At 49.8% G+C, this 23,063-nt stretch overlaps 1 protein-coding gene across 2 annotated transcripts in view; it reads right to left on the bottom strand.

Moving 5' to 3' along the window:
- Positions 1 to 23,063, bottom strand: part of LOC135032965 (arf-GAP with GTPase, ANK repeat and PH domain-containing protein 3-like) — a 179,497-nt gene that overhangs the window by 62,142 nt on the left and 94,292 nt on the right. For both annotated transcript variants that reach the window (XM_063954136.1, XM_063954137.1), the window contains exons 2-3: positions 7,417 to 7,475; positions 7,117 to 7,204 (exon numbers count right to left, since the gene is read on the bottom strand). In XM_063954136.1, coding sequence (XP_063810206.1) covers positions 7,117 to 7,204; positions 7,417 to 7,475 — 147 coding nt within the window. The remainder of the gene's footprint in view (positions 1 to 7,116; positions 7,205 to 7,416; positions 7,476 to 23,063) is intronic.

Here is a 23,063-nt window from a genome sequence, read left to right as displayed (position 1 = left end):
TTATAAGGGGGTACAGGGAGTCCATAAACGCTGGATGCATCATCATTATAAGAGGGTACAGGGAGTCCATGAACGCTGGATGCATAGTTATTATAAGAGGGTACAGGGAGTACATGAACGCTGGACGCATCATCATTATAAGAGGATACAGGGAGTCCATGAACGCTGGACGCATCATCATTATAAGAGGGTACAGGGAGTCCATGAACGCTGGATGCATCATCATTATAAGAGGGTACAGGGAGTACATGAACACTGGATGCATCGTCATTATAAGAGGGTACAGGGAGTCCATGAACGCTGGATGCATAGTCATTATAAGGGGGTACAGGGAGTCCATGAACGCTGGATGCATCATCATTATAAGGGGTACAGGGAGTCCATGAACGCTGGACGCATCGTCATTATAAGAGGGTACAGGGAGTCCATGAACGCTGGATGTATCATCATTATAAGAGGGTAGACAGAGTCCATGAGCGCTGGATTCATCATCATTATAATAAGATTTTACTTACCGATAAATCTATTTCTCGTAGTCCGTAGTGGATGCTGGGACTCCGTCAGGACCATGGGGATTAGCGGCTCCGCAGGAGACAGGGCACAAAAATAAAAGCTTTAGGACTAGGTGGTGTGCACTGGCTCCTCCCCCCATGACCCTCCTCCAAGCCTCAGTTAGGATACTGTGCCCGGACGAGCGTACACAATAAGGAAGGATTTTGAATCCCGGGTAAGACTCATACCAGCCACACCAATCACACCGTACAACCTGTGATCTGAACCCAGTTAACAGTATGACAAACGTAGGAGCCTCTGAACAGACGGCTCACAACAATAACAACCCGATTTTTTTGTAACAATAACTATGTACAAGTATTGCAGACAATCCGCACTTGGGATGGGCGCCCAGCATCCACTACGGACTACGAGAAATAGATTTATCGGTAAATAAAATCTTATTTTCTCTGACGTCCTAGTGGATGCTGGGACTCCGTCAGGACCATGGGGATTATACCAAAGCTCCCAAACGGGCGGGAGAGTGCGGATGACTCTGCAGCACCGAATGAGAGAACTCCAGGTCCTCTTTAGCCAGGGTATCAAAGTTGTAGAATTTTACAAACGTGTTCTCCCCCGACCACGTAGCTGCTCGGCAGAGTTGTAATGCCGAGACCCCTCGAGCAGCCGCCCAAGATGAGCCCACCTTCCTTGTGGAATGGGCCTTGATAGATTTAGGCTGTGGCAGGCCTGCCACAGAATGTGCAAGTTGAATTGTGCTACAAATCCAACGAGCAATCGTCTGCTTAGAAGCAGGAGCACCCAGCTTGTTGGGTGCATACAGTATAAACAGCGAGTCAGATTTTCTGACTCCAGCCGTCCTTGAAATATATATTTTCAATGCCCTGACAACGTCCAGCAACTTGGAATCCTCCAAATCGCTAGTAGCCGCAGGCACCACAATAGGCTGGTTCAGGTGAAACGCTGAAACCACCTTAGGCAGAAACTGAGGACGCGTCCGCAGTTCTGCCCTGTCCGAATGGAAAATCAGATATGGGCTTCTATACGATAAAGCCGCCAATTCTGACACTCTCCTGGCTGAAGCCAGGGCCAGTAGCATGGTTACTTTCCATGTAAGATATTTCAAATCCACCGATTTGAGTGGCTCAAACCAATGGGATTTGAGAAAATCCAAAACTACATTAAGATCCCACGGAGCCACTGGGGGCACAACCGGGGGCTGTATATGTAGTACTCCTTTTACAAAAGTCTGGACTTCAGGAACTGAAGCCAATTCTTTCTGGAAGAAAATCGACAGGGCCGAAATTTGAACCTTAATGGACCCTAATTTGAGGCCCATAGACAATCCTGTTTGCAGGAAATGTAGGAATCGACCCAGTTGAAATTCCTCCGTCGGGGCCTTCCTGGCCTCACACCACGCAACATATTTTCTCCAAATGCGGTGATAATGTTGTGCAGTCACCTCCTTCCTGGCTTTTACCAGGGTAGGGATGACCTCTTCCGGAATGCCTTTTTCCCTTAGAATTCGGCGTTCAACCGCCATGCCGTCAAACGCAGCCGCGGTAAGTCTTGGAATAGACACGGTCCCTGCTGAAGCAGGTCCCGTCTTAGAGGTAGAGGCCACGGATCTTCCGTGAGCATCTCCTGAAGTTCCGGGTACCAAGTTCTTCTTGGCCAATCCGGAGCCACGAGTATCGTTCTTACTCCCCTTTGCCGTATAATTCTCAGTACTTTTGGTATGAGAGGCAGAGGAGGAAACACATACACTGACTGGAACACCCACGGTGTTACCAGAGCGTCCACAGCTATTGCCTGAGGGTCTCTTGACCTGGCGCAATACCTGTCCAGTTTTCAATCATGTGGAAGACTTCTGGATGAAGTCCCCACTCTCCCGGGTGTAGATCGTGTCTGCTGAGGAAGTCCGCTTCCCAGTTGTCCACTCCCGGAATGAACACTGCTGACAGTGCTATCACATGATCTTCCGCCCAGCGAAGAATCCTTGCAGCTTCTGCCATTGCCCTCCTGCTTCTTGTGCCGCCCTGTCTGTTTACGTGGGCGACTGCCGTGATGTTGTCCGACTGGATCAACACCGGCTGACCCTGAAGCAGGGGTTTTGCCAGGCTTAGAGCATTGTAAATCGCTCTTAGCTCCAGTATATTTATGTGAAGAGACATCTCCAGGCTTGACCACACTCCCTGGAAGTTTCTTTCCTGTGTGACCGCTCCCCTGCCTCTCAGACTGGCATCCGTGGTCACCAGGACCCAGTCCTGTATGCCGAATCTGTGGCCCTCTAACAGATGAGCACTCTGCAACCACCACAGAAGAGACACCCTTGTCCGTGGAGACAAAGTTATCCGCTGATGCATCTGCAGATGCGATCCGGACCATTTGTCCAGCAGATCCCACTGAAAAGTTCGTGCGTGGAATCTGCCGAATGGAATCGCTTCGTAAGAAGCCACCATTTTTCCCAGGACTCTTGTGCATTGATGCACAGACACTTTTCCTGGTTTTAGGAGGTTCCTGACAAGTTCGGATAACTCCCTGGCTTTCTCCTCCGGAAGAAACACCTTTTTCTGAACCGTGTCCAGAATCATTCCCAGGAACAGCAGACGTGTCGTCGGGGTCAATTGAGATTTTGGAAAATTCAGAATCCACCCGTGCTGTTGCAGCACTACTTGGGTTAGTGCTACTACGTCCTCCAGCTGTTCTCTGGACCTTGCCCTTATCAGGAGATCGTCCAAGTAAGGGATAATTAATACGCATTTTCTTCGCAGAAGAAACATCATTTCGGCCATTACCTTGGTAAAGACCCGAGGTGCCGTGGACAATCCAAACGGCAGCGTCTGAAACTGATAATGACAGTTTTGCACCACGAACCTGAGGTACCCTTGATGTGAAGGGCAAATTGGGACATGCAGGTAAGCATCCTTGATGTCCAGGGACACCATAAAGTCCCCTTCTTCCAGATTCGCTATCACTGCTCTGAGTGACTCCATCTTGAACTTGAATTTTTGTATGTACAGGTTCAAAGATTTCAGATTTAGAATAGGTCTTACCGAGCCGTCCGGCTTCGGTACCACAAATAGTGTGGAATAATACCCCTTTCCCTGTTGTAGGAGGGGTACCTTGACTATCACCTGCTGAGAATACAGCTTGTGAATGGCTTCCAATACCGTCGCCTTGTCTGAGGGAGACGTTGGCAGAGCAGACTTTAGGAACCGGCGAGGGGGAGACTTCTCGAATTCCAACCTGTAACCCTGAGATACTACCTGCAGGATCCAGGGGTCCACCTGTGAGTGAGCCCACTGTGCGCTGAAATTCTTGAGTCGACCCCCCACCGCCCCTGAGTCCGCTTGTAAAGCCCCAACGTCATGCTGAGGGCTTTGCAGAAGCCGGGGAGGGCTTCTGCTCCTGGGAGGGAGCTGCTTGGTGCACTCTCTTACCCTTTCCTTTGCCTCGGGGCAGATATGACTGTCCTTTTGCCCGCTTGTTCTTATAGGAACGAAAGGACTGCGGCTGAAAAGACGGTGTCTTTTTCTGTTGGGAGGGGACCTGAGGTAAAAAGGTGGATTTCCCGGCTGTTGCCGTGGCCACCAAATCCGATAGACCGACCCCAAATAATTCCTCCCCTTTATACGGCAATACTTCCATATGCCGTTTGGAATCCGCATCACCTGACCACTGTCGCGTCCATAAACTTCTTCTGGCAGATATGGACATCGCACTTACTCTCGATGCCAGAGTGCAAATATCCCTCTGAGCATCTCGCATATAAAGAAAAGCATCCTTTAATTGCTCTATAGTCAATAAAATACTGTCCCTATCCAGGGTATCAATATTTTCAGTCAGGGAATCCGACCAAACCACCCCAGCACTGCACATCCATGCTGAGGCGATGGCTGGTCGCAGTATAACACCAGTATGAGTGTATATACTTTTCAGGGTAGTTTCCAGCCTCCTATCAGCTGGATCCTTGAGGGCGGCCGTTTCAGGAGACGGTAACGCCACTTGTTTTGATAAGCGTGTGAGTGCCTTATCCACCCTAGGGGGTGTTTCCCAGCGCGCCCTAACCTCTGGCGGGAAAGGGTATAATGCCAATAACTTCTTTGAAATTAGCAGTTTTCTATCGGGGTTAACCCACGCTTCATCACACATTTCATTCAATTCCTCTGATTCAGGAAAAACTACAGGTAGTTTTTTCAGACCCCACATAATACCCCTTTTTGTGGTACTTGCAGTATCAGAGATATGCAAAGCCTCCTTCATTGCCGTGATCATATAACGTGTGGCCCTACTGGAAAATAAGTTTGTTTCTTCACCGTCGACACTAGATTCGGTGTCCGTGTCTGGGTCTGTGTCGACCGACTGAGGTAAAGGGCGTTTTACAGCCCCTGACGGTGTCTGAGACGCCTGGACAGGTACTAACTGGTTTGCCGGCCGTCTCATGTCGTCAACTGATTTTTGTAACGTGCTGACATTATCACGTAATTCCATAAACAAAGCCATCCATTCCGGTGTCGACTCCCTAGGGGGTGACATCACCATTACCGGCAATTGCTCCGCCTCCACACCAACATCGTCCTCATACATGTCGACACACACGTACCGACACACAGCAGACACACAGGGAATGCTCTTATCGAAGACAGGACCCCACTAGCCCTTTGGGGAGACAGAGGGAGAGTTTGCCAGTACACACCCAAGCGCTATAAATATATAGGAACAACCCTACAGAAGTGTTGTTTCCTTTATAGCAGCTTAATATATCAATATCGCCAAAAAAGTGCCCCCCCTCTCTGTTTTTTTTTTACCCTGTTTCTGTAGTGCAGTGCAGGGGAGAGTCCTGGGAGCCTTCCTCGCAGCGGAGCTGTGCAGGAAAATGGCGCTGTGTGCTGAGGAGATAGGCCCCGCCCCCTATTTCGGCGGGCTCTTCTCCCAGTGTTTGTGAGACCTGGCAGGGGTTAAATACATCCATATAGCCCCAGGAGCTATATGTGATGTATTTTTAGCCAGAACAAGGTATTATCATTGCTGCCCAGGGCGCCCCCCCCCAGCGCCCTGCACCCTCAGTGACCGCTGGTGTGAAGTGTGCTGACAACAATGGCGCACAGCTGCAGTGCTGTGCGCTACCTCATGAAGACTGAAAAGTCTTCTGCCGCCGGTTTCTGGACCTCTTCACTTTTCGGCATCTGCAAGGGGGTCGGCGGCGCGGCTCCGGGACCGGACTCCATGGCTGGGCCTGTGTTCGATCCCTCTGGAGCTAATGGTGTCCAGTAGCCTAAGAAGCCAATCCATCCTGCACGCAGGTGAGTTCACTTCTTCTCCCCTAAGTCCCTCGTTGCAGTGAGCCTGTTGCCAGCAGGACTCACTGAAAATAAAAAACCTAATAACTTTTTCTAAGCAGCTCTTTAGGAGAGCCACCTAGATTGCACCCTGCTCGGACGGGCACAAAAACCTAACTGAGGCTTGGAGGAGGGTCATGGGGGGAGGAGCCAGTGCACACCACCTAGTCCTAAAGCTTTTATTTTTGTGCCCTGCCTCCTGCGGAGCCGCTAATCCCCATGGTCCTGACGGAGTCCCAGCATCCACTAGGACGTCAGAGAAAAGGGGGTACAGGGAGTCCATGAACGCTGGATGCATAGTCATTATAAGAGGGTACAGGGAGTCCATGAACGCTGGACGCATCATCATTATAAGAGGATACAGGGAGTCCATGAACGCTGGACGCATCATCATTATAAAAGGGTACAGGGAGTCCATGAACGCTGGATGCATCATCATTATAAGAGGGTACAGGGAGTCTATGAACACTGGATGCATCGTCATTATAAGAGGGTACAGGGAGTCCATGAACGCTGGATGCATCATCATTATATGGGGGTACAGGGAGTACATGAACGCTGGATGCATCATCATTATAAGAGGGTACAGAGAGTCCATGAACACTGGATGCATCTTTATTGTAAGAGGGTACAGGGAGTCCATGAACGCTGGATGCATCATCATTATAAGGGGGTACAGGGAGTACATGAACGCTGGATGCATCATCATTATAAGAGGGTACAGAGAGTCCATGAACACTGGATGCATCTTTATTGTAAGAGGGTACAGGGAGTCTATGTACGTTGGATGCATCATCATTATAAGAGGGTACAGGGAGTCCATGAACGCTGGATGCATCATCATTATAAGAGGGTACAGGGAGTCCATGAACGCTGGATGCATCATCATTATAAGAGGGTACAGGGAGTCCATGAACGCTGGATGCATCATCATTATAAGAGGGTACAGGTAGTCCATGAACGCTGGATGCATCATCATTATAAGAGGGTACAGGGAGTCCATAAACGCTGGATGCATCGTCATTATAAGGGGGTACAGGGAGTCCATGAACGCTGGATGCATCGTCATTATATGGGGGTACAGGGAGTCCATAAACGCTGGATGCATCGTCATTATAAGGGGTTACAGAGAGTCCATGAACACTGGATGCATCTTTATTGTAGGAGGGTACAGGAAATCTTACAGGTGCTCATCTCTGAGGACACCTCCACCGTGGGGAGAACAGCACTGCCATAGTGACGGAAGAGGATGACCACTTACCTTCAGGGGATTCTTCTTGAACATATGTTCCCGTGAGATATCGATGAACCAATGCGGATTTCCCACTGGAAAGATTACCCACAATGCCCTGCAACACATTGTAATAATAAAGGTGATTTAGAAGACACACTGTATTGCTGATATGTACATTATACAGACATGCTTATCGGGATATTGGAACTTAGCGTGAAGTGGTATAAAGGGCAACTCTCTCGCTTTCCCCTCTCTGACTACATTACAATAGGTGACTCCCAGAAGGACCTCACAGGACCTCACTGTACAGCAGGGTCAGGTTCTTACCACTTTGAGCTCAGGAACCGAACGGCTCAGAGTCCATTCCTGGCTGTTCACAAACGAGTCTGAAAGAGATCATTGCGAATATTAGAAGATACATAATTTATGAGGACACTACAAGTTCTGTCTCTACAATCGCACAAATGACTGTACCCCAGACACCCAATGGCTTGTACCAGCGTTCTCTACATGAGAGAAAACCTTCCCATGCATTCACATGCCGAGCTACCTGAATGACACGCACATAAACCCCAATAGCAAACGATGTAAAACGCAATTAGCAGCAATCAGTGAGAATGTCACCCGAACAAGAACCTATCGTTCCAGGGTTCAGATATTATTTCATACATTAAGTAGAGGGACCAAGACCCCACCTCACAGAGGACACCAACTTCACCACCCCTCACAGCCAACGCTGTCACCTCCCATCACAGCTAACACCGTCACCTCCCCTCACAGCTAATGCCAACGTCACCTCCCCTAACAGTTAACGCCAACATCACCTCCCCTCACAGCTAACGCTGTCACCTCACGCCACAGCTAACACCGTCACCTCCCCTCACAGCTAACGCTGTCACCTCACGCCACAGCTAACACCAACGTCACCTCCTCCTCTCACAGCTAAAGCCAACGTCACCTCCCCTCCCAGCTAACACCAAAGTCACGTCCCCTCACAGCTAAAGCCAATGTCACCCCCCTCACAGCTAACGCCGTTACCTCCCCTCACAGCTAACGCCAACGTCACCTTCCATCACAGCTAACGCCAACATCACCTCCCCTAACAGCTAACGCCAACGTCACCTCCCCTCGAGAATAACGCCAATGTCACCTCTTCCTCTCACAGCTAACGCTGTCACCTCCCATCACAGCTAACGCCAACGTCACCTCTCCTCACAGCTAACGCCAACGTCACCTCCCCTCGAGGCTAACGCCAATGTCACCTCTTCCTCTCTCAGCTAACGCTGTCACCTCCCATCACAGCTAACACCAACGTCACCTCCTCTTCTCACAGCTAACGCTGTCACCTCCCCTCACAGCTAACACCGTCACCTCCTCTCACAGCTAATGCCAACGTCACCTCCCCTCACAGCTAACACCGTCACCTCCTTCTCTCACAGCTAACGCCAATGTCACCTCTCCTCACAGCTAACGCCAACGTCACCTCTCCTCACAGCTAACGCCAACGTCACCTCCCTTCACAGCTAACGCCAACGTCACCTCCCCTCACAGCTAACACCAACATCACCTCCCCTTACAGCTAATGCCAACGTCACCTCCCCTCACAGCTAATGCCAACGTCACCTCCCCTCAAGAGCTAACGCCTACGTCACCTCCTCTCACAGCCAACACCGTCACCTCCCTTCACAGCCAACGCCACCTCCTTCTCTCACAGCTAACGCTGTCACCTCCGCTCACAGCTAACACCGTCCCCTCCTCTCACAGCTAATGCCAACGTCACCTCCCCTCACAGCTAACACCGTCACCTCCCTTCACAGCCAACGTCACCTCCTTCTCTCACAGCTAACACAGTCAGCTCCCCTCGAGGCTAACGCCAATGTCACCTCTTCCTCTCACAGCTAACGCTGTCACCTCCCATCACAGCTAACACCAACGTCACCTCCTCCTCTCACAGCTAACGCTGTCACCTCCCCTCACAGCTAACACCGTCACCTCCTCTCACAGCTAACGCCAACATCACCTCCTTCTCTCACAGCTAACACAGTCACCTCCTCCTCTCACAGCTAACGCCAACGTCACCTCCCTTCACAGCTCACGCCAACGTCACCTCCCCTCACAGCTCACGCCAACGTCACCTCCCCTCACAGCTAACGCCAACATCACCTCCCCTCACAGCTAATGCCAACGTCACCTCCCCTCACAGCTCTCGCCATCACCTCCCCTCACAGCTAATGCCAACGTCACCTCCCCTCACAGATCTCGCCTACGTCACCTCCTCTCACAGCTAACACCGTCACCTCCCTTCACAGCCAACGCCACCTCCTTCTTTCACAGCTAACACAGTCACCTCCTCCTCTCACAGCTAACGCCAACGTCACCTCCCCTCACAGCTAATGCCAACGTCGCCTCTCCTCACAGCTAACGCCAACGTCACCTCCCATCACAGCTAATGCCAACGTCACCTCCTCACACAGCTAACGCCAACATCACCTCCACCGTCACCTCTCACAGCTAACACCAAAGTCACCTCCCCTCACAGCTAATACCAACGTCATCCACCTCACAGCTAAAACCGTCACCTCCTCTCACAGCTAATACCGACGTCATCCACCTCACAGCTAACTACGTCACCTCCTCTCACAGCTAAAGCCAACGTCACCTCTCCCCCTCACAGCTAACGCCAACGTCACCTTCTCCTCTCACAGCTAACGCCAACTTCATCTCCTCACACAGCTAACGCCAATGTCACCTCCTCTCACAGCTAACTCCAACGTCACCTCCTCACACAGCTAACGCCACCGTCACCTCCTCACACAGCTAACACCGTCACCTCCTCACACAGCTAACACCAACATCACCTCCCCTCACAGCTAACGCCAACCTCCCTCACAGCTAACGCCAACCCCCCTCACAGCCGACGCCAACCCCCCTCACAGCCAACGCCACCTCCTCTCACAGCTAACGCCAACGTCACCTCCCCTCACAGCTAACGCCAACATCACCTCCTCTCACAGCTAAAAGCAATGTCACCTCCTCTCACAGCCAACGCCACCTCCCCTCACAGCTAATGCCACCGTCACCTCCCCTCACAGCTAACACCAACGTCAACCCCGCTCACAGCTAACTCCGTCACCTCCTCTCACAGCTAACACCAAAGTCACCTCCCCTCACAGCTAACGCCAACCCCCATCACAGCTAACAGCAACGTCGCCTCCTCTTGCAGCCAACACCAATGTCACCTCCTCTCACAGCCAACGCCAACGTCATCTCCTCTCAGAGCTAACACCGTCACCTCCTCTCACAGCTAACGGTAACGTCACCTCCTCTCACAGCTAACACCAACATCACCTCCTCTCACAGCTAACACCAACGTCACCTCCCCTCACAGCTAACGCCAACCCCCATCACAGCTAACAGCAACGTCGCCTCCTCTTGCAGCCAACACCAATGTCACCTCCTCTCACAGCCAACGCCATCTCCTCTCAGAGCTAACACCGTCACCTCCTCTCACAGCTAACGCCAACGTCACCTCCTCTCACAGCTAACACCGTCACCTCCTCTCACAGCTAACACCGTCACCTCCTCTCACAGCTAACACCAACGTCCCCTCCTCTCACAGCTAACGCCAACCCCCCTCACAGCCAACGCCACCTACTCGCACAGCTAACGCCAACGTCACCTCCCCTCACAGCTAACGCCAACATCACCTCCTCTCACAGCTAACAGCAATGTCACCTCCTCTCACAGCCAATGCCAATGTCACCTCCCCTCACAGCTAATGCCACTGTCACCTCCCCTCACAGCTAACTCCAACGTCAACCCCGCTCACAGCTAACTCCGTCACCTCCTCTCACAGCTAACGCCGTCACATCCCCTCACAGCTAACGCCGTCACCTCCTCTCACAGCTAACACCGTCACCTCCTCTCACAGCTAACAGCAACGTCACCTCCTCATGCAGCCAACGCCAATGTCACCTCCTCTCACACCTAACGCAAACGTCACCTCCTCTCACAGCTAACGCAAACGTCACCTCCTCTCACAGCCAACTCCGTCATCTCCTCTCAGAGCTAACGCCGTCACCTCCTCTCACAGCTAACGCCAACGTCACCTTCTCTCACAGCTAACGCCAATGTCTCCTCCCCTCACAGCTAATGCCACTGTCACCTCCCCTCACAGCTAACACCAACGTCAACCCCACTCACAGCTAACTCCGTCACCTCCTCTCACAGCTAACACCAACGTCACCTCCCCTCACAGCTAACTCAGTCACCTCTTCTCACAGCTAACTCCGTCACCTCCTCTCACAGCTAACGCAAACGTCACCTCCTCTCACAGCCAACGTCATCTCCTCTCAGAGTGAACGCAGTCACCTCCTCTCACAGCTAACGCCAACGTCACCTTCTCTCACAGCTAATACCAACGTCATCCACCTCACAGCTAAAACCGTCACCTCCTCTCACAGCTAAAACCGTCACCTCCTCTCACAGCTAATACCGACGTCATCCACCTCACAGCTAACTACGTCACCTCCTCTCACAACTAAAGCCAACGTCACCTCCCCTCCCAGCTAACACCAACATCACCTCCTCACACAGCTAACGCCAATGTCACCTCCCCTCACAGCTAACACCAACATCATCCACCTCACAGCTAACTACGTCACCTCCCCTTACAGCTAACGCCAACCTCCCTCACAGCTAACGCCAACCCCCCTCACAGCCAACGCCACCTCCTCTCACAGCTAACGCCAACGTCACCTCCCCTCACAGCTAACGCCAACATCACCTCCTCTCACAGCTAACAGCAATGTCACCTCCTCTCACAGCCAACGCCACCTCCCCTCACAGCTAATGCCACCGTCACCTCCCCTCACAGCTAACACCGTCAACCCCGCTCACAGCTAACTCCGTCACCTCCTCTCACAGCTAACACCAAAGTCACCTCCCCTCACAGCTAACGCCAACCCCCATCACAGCTAACAGCAACGTCGCCTCCTCTTGCAGCCAACACCAATGTCACCTCCTCTCACAGCCAACGCCAACGTCATCTCCTCTCAGAGCTAACACCGTCACCTCCTCTCACAGCTAACGCTAACGTCACCTCCTCTCACAGCTAACACCAACGTCACCTCCTCTCACAGCTAACACCAACGTCACCTCCCCTCACAGCTAACGCCAACCCCCATCACAGCTAACAGCAACGTCGCCTCCTCTTGCAGCCAACACCAATGTCACCTCCTCTCACAGCCAACGCCATCTCCTCTCAGAGCTAACACCGTCACCTCCTCTCACAGCTAACGCTAACGTCACCTCCTCTCACAGCTAACACCGTCACATCCTCTCACAGCTAACACCAACGTCACCTCCCCTCACAGCTAACGCCAACCCCCCTCACAGCCAACGCCACCTACTCGCACAGCTAACGCCAACGTCACCTCCCCTCTCAGCTAACGCCAACATCACCTCCTCTCACAGCTAACAGCAATGTCACCTCCTCTCACAGCCAATGCCAATGTCACCTCCCCTCACAGCTAATGCCACTGTCACCTCCCCTCACAGCTAACACCAACGTCAACCCCGCTCACAGCTAACTCCGTCACCTCCTCTCACAGCTAACGCAGTCACATCCCCTCACAGCTAACGCCGTCACCTCCTCTCACAGCTAACACCGTCACCTCCTCTCACAGCTAACGCCAATGTCACCTCCTTTCACAGCTAACGCAAACGTCACCTCCTCTCACAGCCAACTCCGTCATCTCCTCTCAGAGCTAACGGCGTCACCTCCTCTCACAGCTAACGCCAACGTCACCTTCTCTCACAGCTAACGCCAATGTCACCTCCCCTCACAGCTAATGCCACTGTCACCTCCCCTCACAGCTAACACCAACGTCAACCCCACTCACAGCTAACTCCGTCACCTCCTCTCACAGCTAACACCAACGTCACCTCCCCTCACAGCTAACTCCGTCACCTCCTCTCACAGCTAACGCAAACGTCACCTCCTCTCACAGCCAACGCCATCTCCTCTCAGAGCGAACGCCGTCACCTCCTCCCACAGCTAACGCCAACGTCACCTTCTCTCACAGCTAACGCCAATGTCACCTTCCCTCCCAGCTAATGCCACTGTCACCTCCCCTCAAGGCTAACACCAACGTCAACCCCGCTCACAGCTAACTCCGTCACCTCCTCTCACAGCTAACACCAACGTCACCTCCTCTTGCAGCTAATGCCAACGTCACCTCCCCTCACAGCTAACACCGTCACCTCCCCTCACAGCTAATGCCAACGTCACCTCCTCTCACAGCTAACAGCAACGTCATCTCCTCTCACAGCTAACAGCAACGTCACCTCCCCTCACAGCTAACGCCAACGTCACCTCCCCTCACAGCTAACGCCAACATCACCTCCCCTCACAGCTAACGCCAACGTCACCTCCCCTCACAGCTAACGCCAATGCCATCTTGTAGAGAAATTATCCAGATCTTCAAAATGGTAGTAGATAATAAATGGTAAAATATATTTATCACAAAATCATATAATGTTCAACACTATTTAGCAAGAAAGATGACTATGTAAGATAGGATATAAAGTGAATTGATGCAGTAGGTTATACAGTAATACACCTGTCCTGATTGTTGTGCTGATGAAATAATGACGGCAGTATGACTGGCTACAATGTGAACCTGCAGGTCCTGATTATGGCCCTCATTCCGAGTTGGTCGGTCGCAAGGCGAATTTAGCAGAGTTGCTCACGCTAAGCCGCCGCCTACTGGGAGTTAATCTTAGCTTCTTAAAATTGCGACCGATGTATTCGCAATATTGCGATTACTAACTACTTAGCAGTTTCAGAGTAGCTCCAGACTTACTCTGCCTGTGCGATCAGTTCAGTGCTTGTCGTTCCTGGTTGACGTCACAAACACACCCAGCGTTCGCCCAGGCACTCCCACCGTTTCCCCGGCCACTCCTGCGTTTTTTCCGGAAACGGTAGCGTTTTCAGCCACACGCCCCTGAAACGCCGTGTTTCCGCCCAGTAACACCCATTTCCTGTCAATCACATTACGATCGCCGGAGCGAAGAAAAAGCCGTGAGTAAAAATACTTTCTTCATAGTAAAGTTACTTGGCGCAGTCGCAGTGCGAACTTTGCGCATGCGTACTAAGCGGATTTTCACTGCGATGCGATGAAAAAGAACGAGCGAACAACTCGGAATGAGGGCCTATATTGGAACTGGAAATTATGTGTTACATAAATCCCGGCCATATGGATACAAATTCCATGTATTCTCGAAATACGAGTTAGCAGAAGCTTCAATAAAATATATTCCATCTAGCAGATTATTTCCAAAGAAATAAAAGTTTAGGGTTTAGTCTGCGGGAGGGGGATCTAGTCATGTGACCTCCCCCTGCATCCGGAACACTCAGAATACCCACAGTGACTATTCCCACTCGTGTCCACAACATCCATAGAGTGGGAACAGAACCTGTGGCGAGTGCAGCCCGCAAGGGGATTCGTTGCACTCACCCCCCCTCCCAGCACCGGGATGCTGAACGCCGGTAACAAAGCCCTAAGAAGCGACAGGGGAATGTTAGTGTTCAGAATAATTTTGGGGGGTGGCTAGTGTTCAGGCTGCGGGAGGGGAGGGGTTAGTGTTCAGGCTGCGGGAGGGGAGGGGTTAGTGTTCAGGCTGTGGGAGGGGAGGGGCTAGTGTTCAGGCTGCGGGAGGGGAGGGGTTAGTGTTCAGGCTGTGGGAGGGGAGGGGTTAGTGTTTAGGCTGCGGGAGGGGAGGGTTTAGTGTTCAGGCTGTGGGAGGGGAGGGGCTAGTGTTCAGGCAGCGGGAGGGGAGGGGTTAGTGTTCAGGCTGCGGGAGCGGAGGGGTTAGTGTTTAGGCTGCGGGAGGGGAGGGGTTAGTGTTCAGGCTGCGGGAGGGGAGGGGTTAGTGTTCAGGCTGCGGGAGGGGTTAGTGTTCAGGCTGCGGGAGCGGAGGGGTTAGTGTTCAGGCTGTGGGTGGGGAGGGGCTAGTGTTCAGGCAGTGGGAGGGGTTAGTGTTCAGGCTGCGGGAGGGGAGGGGTTAGTGTTCAGGCTGCGGGAGGGGTTAGTGTTCAGGCTGCGGGAGGGGAGGGGTTAGTGTTCAGGCTGCGGGAGCGGAGGGGTTAGTGTTCAGGCTGCGGGAGGGGTTAGTGTTCAGGCTGCGGGAGGGGAGGGGCTAGTGTTCAGGCTGCGGGAGGGGAGGATTAGGGAGTGGGAGGGATTAGGATTACGCCGTGTTGAGAAGGTTAGGGAGCAAGTTAGATTGCGTGGGGTGGGTCAGGCTGTAACTGAAGCACGCGGCTGGGGGGTGTACGGCCTCTCCAATCAGGGGCAGAGCTTTGGAGAGTGGGAGAAACAGATAATAGGAAGGAGAGGGGGAAAGTGAAACAATAGGGGAATTATGTGGGAGAGAGAATATCAGGAGGCCGTGGCGATAGAGAGTAGGGGGAGATAGAGAATAGGGGAGCAAACAAAGAGGACAAAATAACAGAAAACGTCAGCGTGTATAACTATTCACCCCCCTACAGTCAGTACTCTGTACAGCCACCTTTTATGCCAATTACAGCTGCAAGTCGCTTTGGATAAGTCTCTATGAGCTTGCCATATCTTGCCACTGGGATTTTTGCCCATTCCTCAAGGCAAAACTGCTCCAGATCCTTCATGTTGAATGGTTTCCGCTTGTGAACAGCAATCTTCAAGTCTGACCACAGATTCTCAATTGGATTGAGATCTTGGCTTTGACGAGGCCATTCCAACACATTTAAATGGTTCCCCATAAACCACTGGAGTGTTGCTTTAGCAGTATGCTTCGGGTCATTGTCCTGCTGGAAGGTGACCTCTGTCCCAGTCTCAAATCACAGGCAGACGGAAACAGGTTTTTCTCAAGAATATCCCTGTATTTAGCACCATCCATCTTTCCCTCGACTCGAAACAGTTTCCCAGTCCCTGCTGCTGAAAAACATACCCACAGCATGGCGCTGCCACCACCATGTTTCACTGTGGGGATGGTGTTCTTGGGGTGATGGGATGTGTTGGGTTTGCGCCAGACATAGCGTTTGCCTTGGTTGCCGAAAAGTTCAATTTTAGTCTCATCTGACCAGAGCACCTTCCTCCATACATTTGGGGAGTCGTCCACATGCCTTTTGGCAAACTCAAAATGTGCCTTCTTATCTTTAACACTAAGTAATGGCTTTTTTCTGGCCACTCTTCTATAAAGCCCAGCTCTGTGGAGTGTACGGCTTATTGTGGTCACATGCGCAGATACACTAGTCTCTGCTGTGGAACTCTGCAGCTCCTTCAGGGTTACCTTTGGTCTCTGTGCTGCCTCTCTGATTAATGCCCTCATTGCCCGGTCTGTGAGTTTTGGTGGCCGGCTCTCTCTTGGCAGGTTTGTTGTGGTACCATGTAATTTCCATTTGAAGATGATGGGTTTGATGGTGCTCCGGGGGATCATCAGAGATTTGGAGATTTTTTTTTATAACCCAACCCCGACTTGTACTTCTCAACAACTTTGTCCCTGACTTGTTTGGAGAGCTCCTTGGACTTCATGGTGTGATGCCTCTTGCTTACTGGTGTTGCAACCTCTGGGGCCTTTCAGAAAAGGTGTATTTATACTGACAGATCATGTGACACTTAGACTGCACACAGGTGGCCCTCATTTCATTAATTATGTGACTTCTAATAGTAATTGGTTGCACCAGAACTTTTGAGGGGCTTCATAGCAAAGGGGGTGAATACATATGCACATGCCAATTTTCACATTTTTCCTTAAAAAAAAAATGGATATAATTTTTTCTGATTTCATTTCACCAACTTAGACTATTTTGTGCAGATCAATCACATAAAATTCAGATTTAAAAAAAAAAAATTCAATTACAGGTTGAAATGTAACAAAATGGGTAAAAAGCTGAGGGGTGTGAATGCTTTAGCAAGGCACTGTAGATAGATAGATAAATAGATAGATAGATAGATAGCTAGATAGCTAGATAGATAGATAGATAGATAGATAGATAGATAGATAGATAGATAGATAGGAGAAAAGACAGAAAGGATGAAATACAGCTAATGAGAGAGTAGAGAGAGGATGAGAAACAGTAAGAGGATGATAGACCGCAAATGAGAGAGAATGAGAGAGGATGAGAGACAGTCAGCAATTGAGAGACAGAGAGAGAGGGAGGAAAGGTTGAGAGGTTAAGAGGAGAGAGAGAGAGAGAGAGAGAGAGAGAGAGAGAAACAGTGTGAGTATGATAGACAGCTAATGAGAGGGTAAAGAGGAGAGAGAAAAAAGGTAAGAAACAGAGTGAAAGGATTATAGCTCATGAGAGACAGAGAGAACGAGCAGAGTGAAGACAGAAAGTGGATGATAGACAGCTAATGAGAGAGAGAGAGAGAGAGAGAGAGAGAGAGAGAGAGAGAGAGAGAGAGAGAAAGAGAGAAAGTATGAGAGACAGACCGCAAAATGAGCGAGAAAGAGGGGAGGGTGAGGATGAGAAAGAAGATAGACAGCTAATGAGAGAGACAGAGAAAGAGAGAGGATGAGAAACACACAAAGAGAGAGATAGAGGGGATGCGAAACAGAGAAAGGATGATATTCATGTTTGTAAGTAAAGCAAAAGCACCAGGAAAAAAACATGTGCAGTGCAGGGGGGGACAGACGTAACATGTGCAGAGAGAGTTAGATTTGGGTGGGGTATGTTCAAACTGAAATCTAAATTACAGTGTAAAAATAAAGCAGCCAGTATTTACCCTGCACAGAAACACTATAACCCACCCAAATCTAACTCTCTCTGCACATGTTACATCTGCCTCCCCTGCAGTGCACATGGAGGGTCATTCCGAGTTGTTCGCTCGTTAGCTGCTTTTAGCAGCATTGCACACGCTAAGCCGCCGCCTACTGGGAGTGTATCTTAGCATAGTAGAATTGCTAACGAAAGCTTCGCTAATTTTCTCGTAACGATTACCCCGCAGTTTCTGAGTAGCTCCAGACTTACTCAGCCATTGCGACCAGCTCAGTCCTTTTTGTTCCTGGTTTGACGTCACAAACACACCCAGCGTTTGCCCAACCATTCCCCCGTTTCTCCAGTCACTCCTGCGTTTTGCAACTCGAACGCCTGCGTTTTTCCGCACACTCCCATAAAACGGCCAGTTTCCGCCCAGAAACACCCACTTCCTGCCAATCACACTACGATCAGCAGGGAGATGAAAAAACTTTGTTACGCCGTGAGTAAATTACCAAACTTTTGTGCTAATTTACTTGGCGCAGGCGCTCTGCGTACACTGCGCATGCGCAGTTGGCGACTAATCGCTCCGTAGCGGAAAAAAATAACGAGCGAACAACTCGGAATGACCCCCATGGTTTTATGCAGTTGCTTGCTTTTTTGGTTTGCTACAAACGTTAATAAACGGCTAATGAGAGAGAGAGAGAGAGAAAGAAAGAAAGAAAGAAAGAAAGAAAGAAAGGACAGCTAATGATAGAGAAAGACACGGAGGGATAGAAAGTGCGAGAGAGGAGAGAAGACAAAAATGAGAATAGGCAGCTGTTGAGAGAAGAGGGAGGATGAGAAACTGAGTAAGATGATGGAAAGCTGAGAGAGAGGAGGAGAAGAATGAGAGAGATAAGATGAGAGGATGATAGACAGCTGAGATAGAGAGAGAAGAGGAGAAGAATGAGAGAGAAGATGAGGATGATAGACAGCTGAGAGAGAGAGAGAGAGACGAGAAGGATGAGAGAGAGAAGATGAGAGGGTGATAGACAGCTGAGAGAGAGAAGAGGAGAAGAATGAGAGAGAAGATGAGAGGATGATAGACAGCTGAGAGAGAGAAGAGGAGAAGAATGAGAGAGAAGATGAGAGGACGATAGACAGCTGAGAGAGAAGAGAAGAATGAGGGAGAAGATGAGAGGATGATAGACAGCTGAAAGAGAAGAATGAGGGAGAAGATGAGAGGATGATAGACAGCTCATGAGAGAAAGAGAAGAGGAGAAGAATGAGAGAGAAGAGGAGAGGATGATAGACAGCTGAGATAGAGAGAGGAGAAGAATGAGAGAGATGATGACAGACAGCTGAGATAGAGAGAGAAGAGGAGAAGAATGAGAGAGAAGAGGAGAGGATGATAGACAGCTGAGAGAGAGAAGAGGAGAAGAATGAGAGAGAAGATGATGACAGACAGCTGAGAGAGAGAGAGAGAGAGAGAGAGAGAGGAGAAGAATGAGAGAGAAGAGGAGAGGATGATAGACAGCTGAGAGAGGAGAAGAATGAGGGAGAAGATGAGAGGATGATAGACAGCTGAGAGAGAAGAATGAGGGAGAAGATGAGAGGATGATAGACAGCTGAGAGAGAGAGAAGAATGAGGGAGAAGATGAGAGGATGATAGACAGCTGAGAGAGAGAGAAGAATGAGGGAGAAGATGAGAGGATGATAGACAGTTGAGAGAGAGAAGAATGAGGGAGAAGATGAGAGGATGATAGACAGCTGAGAGAGACAGAAGAATGAGGGAGAAGAGGAGAGGATGATAGACAGCTGAGAGGAGAATAATGAGAGAGAAGATGGGAGGATGATAGACAGCCGAGATAGAGAGAGGAGAAGAATGAGAGAGATGACAGACAGCTGAGATAGAGAGAGAAGAGGAGAAGAATGAGAGAGAAGATGAGGATGATAGACAGCTGAGAGAGAGAGAGAGAGAGAGAGAGAGAGAGAAAGAGAGAGAGGAGAAGAATGAGAGAGAAGATGAGAGGGTGATAGACAGCTGAGAGAGAGAAGATGAGGATGATAGACAGCTGAGAGAGAGAAGAGGAGAAGAATGAGAGAGAAGATGAGAGGATGATAGACAGCTGAGAGAGAGAAGAGGAGAAGAATGAGAGAGAAGATGAGAGGGTGATAGACAGCTGAGAGAGAGAAGAGGAGGATGATAGACAGCTGAGAGAGAGAAGAGGAGAAGAATGAGAGAGAAGAGGAGAGGATGATAGACAGCTGAGAGAGAGAAGAGGAGAAGAATGAGAGAGAAGATGAGAGGATGATAGACAGCTGAGAGAGAGAAGAGGAGAAGAATGAGAGAGAAGATGAGAGGGTGATAGACAGCTGAGAGAGAGAAGATGAGGATGATAGACAGCTGAGAGAGAGAAGAGGAGAAGAATGAGAGAGAAGAGGAGAGGATGATAGACAGCTGAGAGAGAGAAGAGGAGAAGAATGAGAGAGAAGATGAGAGGATGATAGACAGCTGAGAGAGAGAAAAGGAGAAGAATGAGAGAGAAGAGGAGAGGATGATAGACAGCTGAGAGAGAGAAGAATGAGGGAGAAGATGAGAGGATGATAGACAGCTGAGAGAGGAGAAGAATGAGGGAGAAGATGAGTGGATGATAGACAGCTGAGAGAGAGAAAAGGAGAAGAATGAGAGAGAAGAGGAGAGGATGATAGACAGCTGAGAGAGAGGAGAAGAATGAGGGAGAAGATGAGAGGATGATAGACAGATGAGAGAGGAGAAGAATGAGGGAGAAGATGAGAGGATGATAGACAGCTGAGAGAGAGGAGAAGAATGAGGGAGAAGATGAGAGGATGATAGACAGCTGAGAGAGAAGAATGAGAGAGAAGATGAGAGGATGATAGACAGCAGAGAGAGAGAGAGAGAGAGAGAGAGAGAGAATAGGAGAAGAATGAGAGGATGATAGACAGCTGAGAGAGGAGAAGAATGAGGGAGAAGATGAGAGGATGATAGACAGCTGAGAGAGAGAAGAATGAGGGAGAAGATGAGAGGATGATAGACAGCTGAGAGAGAGGAGAAGAATGAGAGAGAAGAGGAGAGGATGATAGACAGCTGAGAGAGAGGAGAAGAATAAGGGAGAAGATGAGAGGATGATAGACAGCTGAGAGAGGAGAAGAATGAGGGAGAAGATGAGAGGATGATAGACAGCTGAGAGAGAGGAGAAGAATGAGGGAGAAGATGAGAGGATGATAGACAGCTGAGAGAGAGGAGAAGAATGAGGGAGAAGATGAGAGGATGATAGACAGCTGAGAGAGAGAGAAGAATGAGAGAGAAGATGAGAGGATGATAGACAGCTCATGAGAGAAAGAGAAGAGGAGAAGAATGAGAGAGAAGAGGAGAGGATGATAGACAGCTCATGAGAGAAAGAGAAGAGGAGAAGAATGAGAGAGAAGAGGAGAGGATGATAGACAGCTGAGATAGAGAGAGGAGAAGAATGAGAGAGATGATGACAGACAGCTGAGATAGAGAGAGAAGAGGAGAAGAATGAGAGAGAAGATGAGGATGATAGACAGCTGAGAGAGAGAGAGAGAGAGAGAGAGGAGAAGAATGAGAGAGAAGATGAGAGGGTGATAGACAGCTGAGAGAGAGAAGAGGAGAAGAATGAGAGAGGAGAGGATGATAGACAGCTCATGAGAGAAAGAGAAGAGAAGAAGAATGAGAGAAAGAGAAGAGGAGAAGAATGAGAGAGAAGAGGAGAGGATGATAGACAGCTGAGAGAGGAGAAGAATGAGGGAGAAGATGAGAGGATGATAGACAGCTGAGAGAGAGAAGAATGAGAGAGAAGATGAGAGGATGATAGACAGCTGAGAGAGAGGAGAAGAATGAGGGAGAAGATGAGAGGATGATAGACAGCTGAAAGAGAAGAATGAGGGAGAAGATGAGAGGATGATAGACAGCTCATGAGAGAAAGAGAAGAGGAGAAGAATGAGAGAGAAGATGAGAGGATGATAGACAGCTGAGAGAGAAGAGAAGAATGAGGGAGAAGATGAGAGGACGATAGACAGCTGAGAGAGAAGAGAAGAATGAGGGAGAAGATGAGAGGATGATAGACAGCTGAAAGAGAAGAATGAGGGAGAAGATGAGAGGATGATAGACAGCTCATGAGAGAAAGAGAAGAGGAGAAGAATGAGAGAGAAGAGGAGAGGATGATAGACAGCTGAGAGAGAGGAGAAGAATGAGAGAGAAGATGAGAGGATGATAGACAGCTGAGAGAGGAGAAGAATGAGGGAGAAGATGATAGACAGCTGAGAGAGAGGAGAAGAATGAGGGAGAAGATGAGAGGATGATAGACAGCTCATGAGAGAAAGAGAAGAGGAGAAGAATGAGAGAGAAGAGGAGAGGATGATAGACAGCTGAGAGAGAGGAGAAGAATGAGAGAGAAGATGAGAGGATGATAGACAGCTGAGAGAGGAGAAGAATGAGGGAGAAGATGATAGACAGCTGAGAGAGAGGAGAAGAATGAGGGAGAAGATGAGAGGATGATAGACAGCTGAGAGAGAGGAGAAGAATGAGGGAGAAGATGAGAGGATGATAGACAGCTGAAAGAGAAGAATGAGGGAGAAGATGAGAGGATGATAGACAGCTCATGAGAGAAAGAGAAGAGGAGAAGAATGAGAGAGAAGATGAGAGGATGATAGACAGCTGAGAGAGAAGAGAAGAATGAGGGAGAAGATGAGAGGATGATAGACAGCTGAAAGAGAAGAATGAGGGAGAAGATGAGAGGATGATAGACAGCTCATGAGAGAAAGAGAAGAGGAGAAGAATGAGGGAGAAGATGAGAGGATGATAGACAGCTCATGAGAGAAAGAGAAGAGGAGAAGAATGAGAGAGAAGAGGAGAGGATGATAGACAGCTGAGAGAGAGAAGAGGAGAAGAATGAGAGAGAAGATGAGAGGGTGATAGACAGCTGAGAGAGAGAAGATGAGGATGATAGACAGCTGAGAGAGAGAAGAGGAGAAGAATGAGAGAGAAGAGGAGAGGATGATAGACAGCTGAGAGAAGAGGAGAAGAATGAGAGAGAAGATGAGAGGATGATAGACAGCTGAAAGAGAGAAAAGGAGAAGAATGAGAGAGAAGAGGAGAGAATGATAGACAGCTGAGAGAGAGAGAGAAGAGGAGAAGAATGAGGGAGAAGATGAGAGGATGATAGACAGCTGAGAGAGAGAAGAATGAGGGAGAAGATGAGAGGAT

The sequence above is a fragment of the Pseudophryne corroboree genome, unplaced genomic scaffold (assembly GCF_028390025.1).
Source record: "Pseudophryne corroboree isolate aPseCor3 unplaced genomic scaffold, aPseCor3.hap2 scaffold_558, whole genome shotgun sequence".
In the NCBI taxonomy this organism is placed as follows: domain Eukaryota; kingdom Metazoa; phylum Chordata; class Amphibia; order Anura; family Myobatrachidae; genus Pseudophryne; species Pseudophryne corroboree.
Note: the sequence above shows the minus strand (reverse complement) of the source record. Positions and strands in the feature narration are given on the sequence as shown.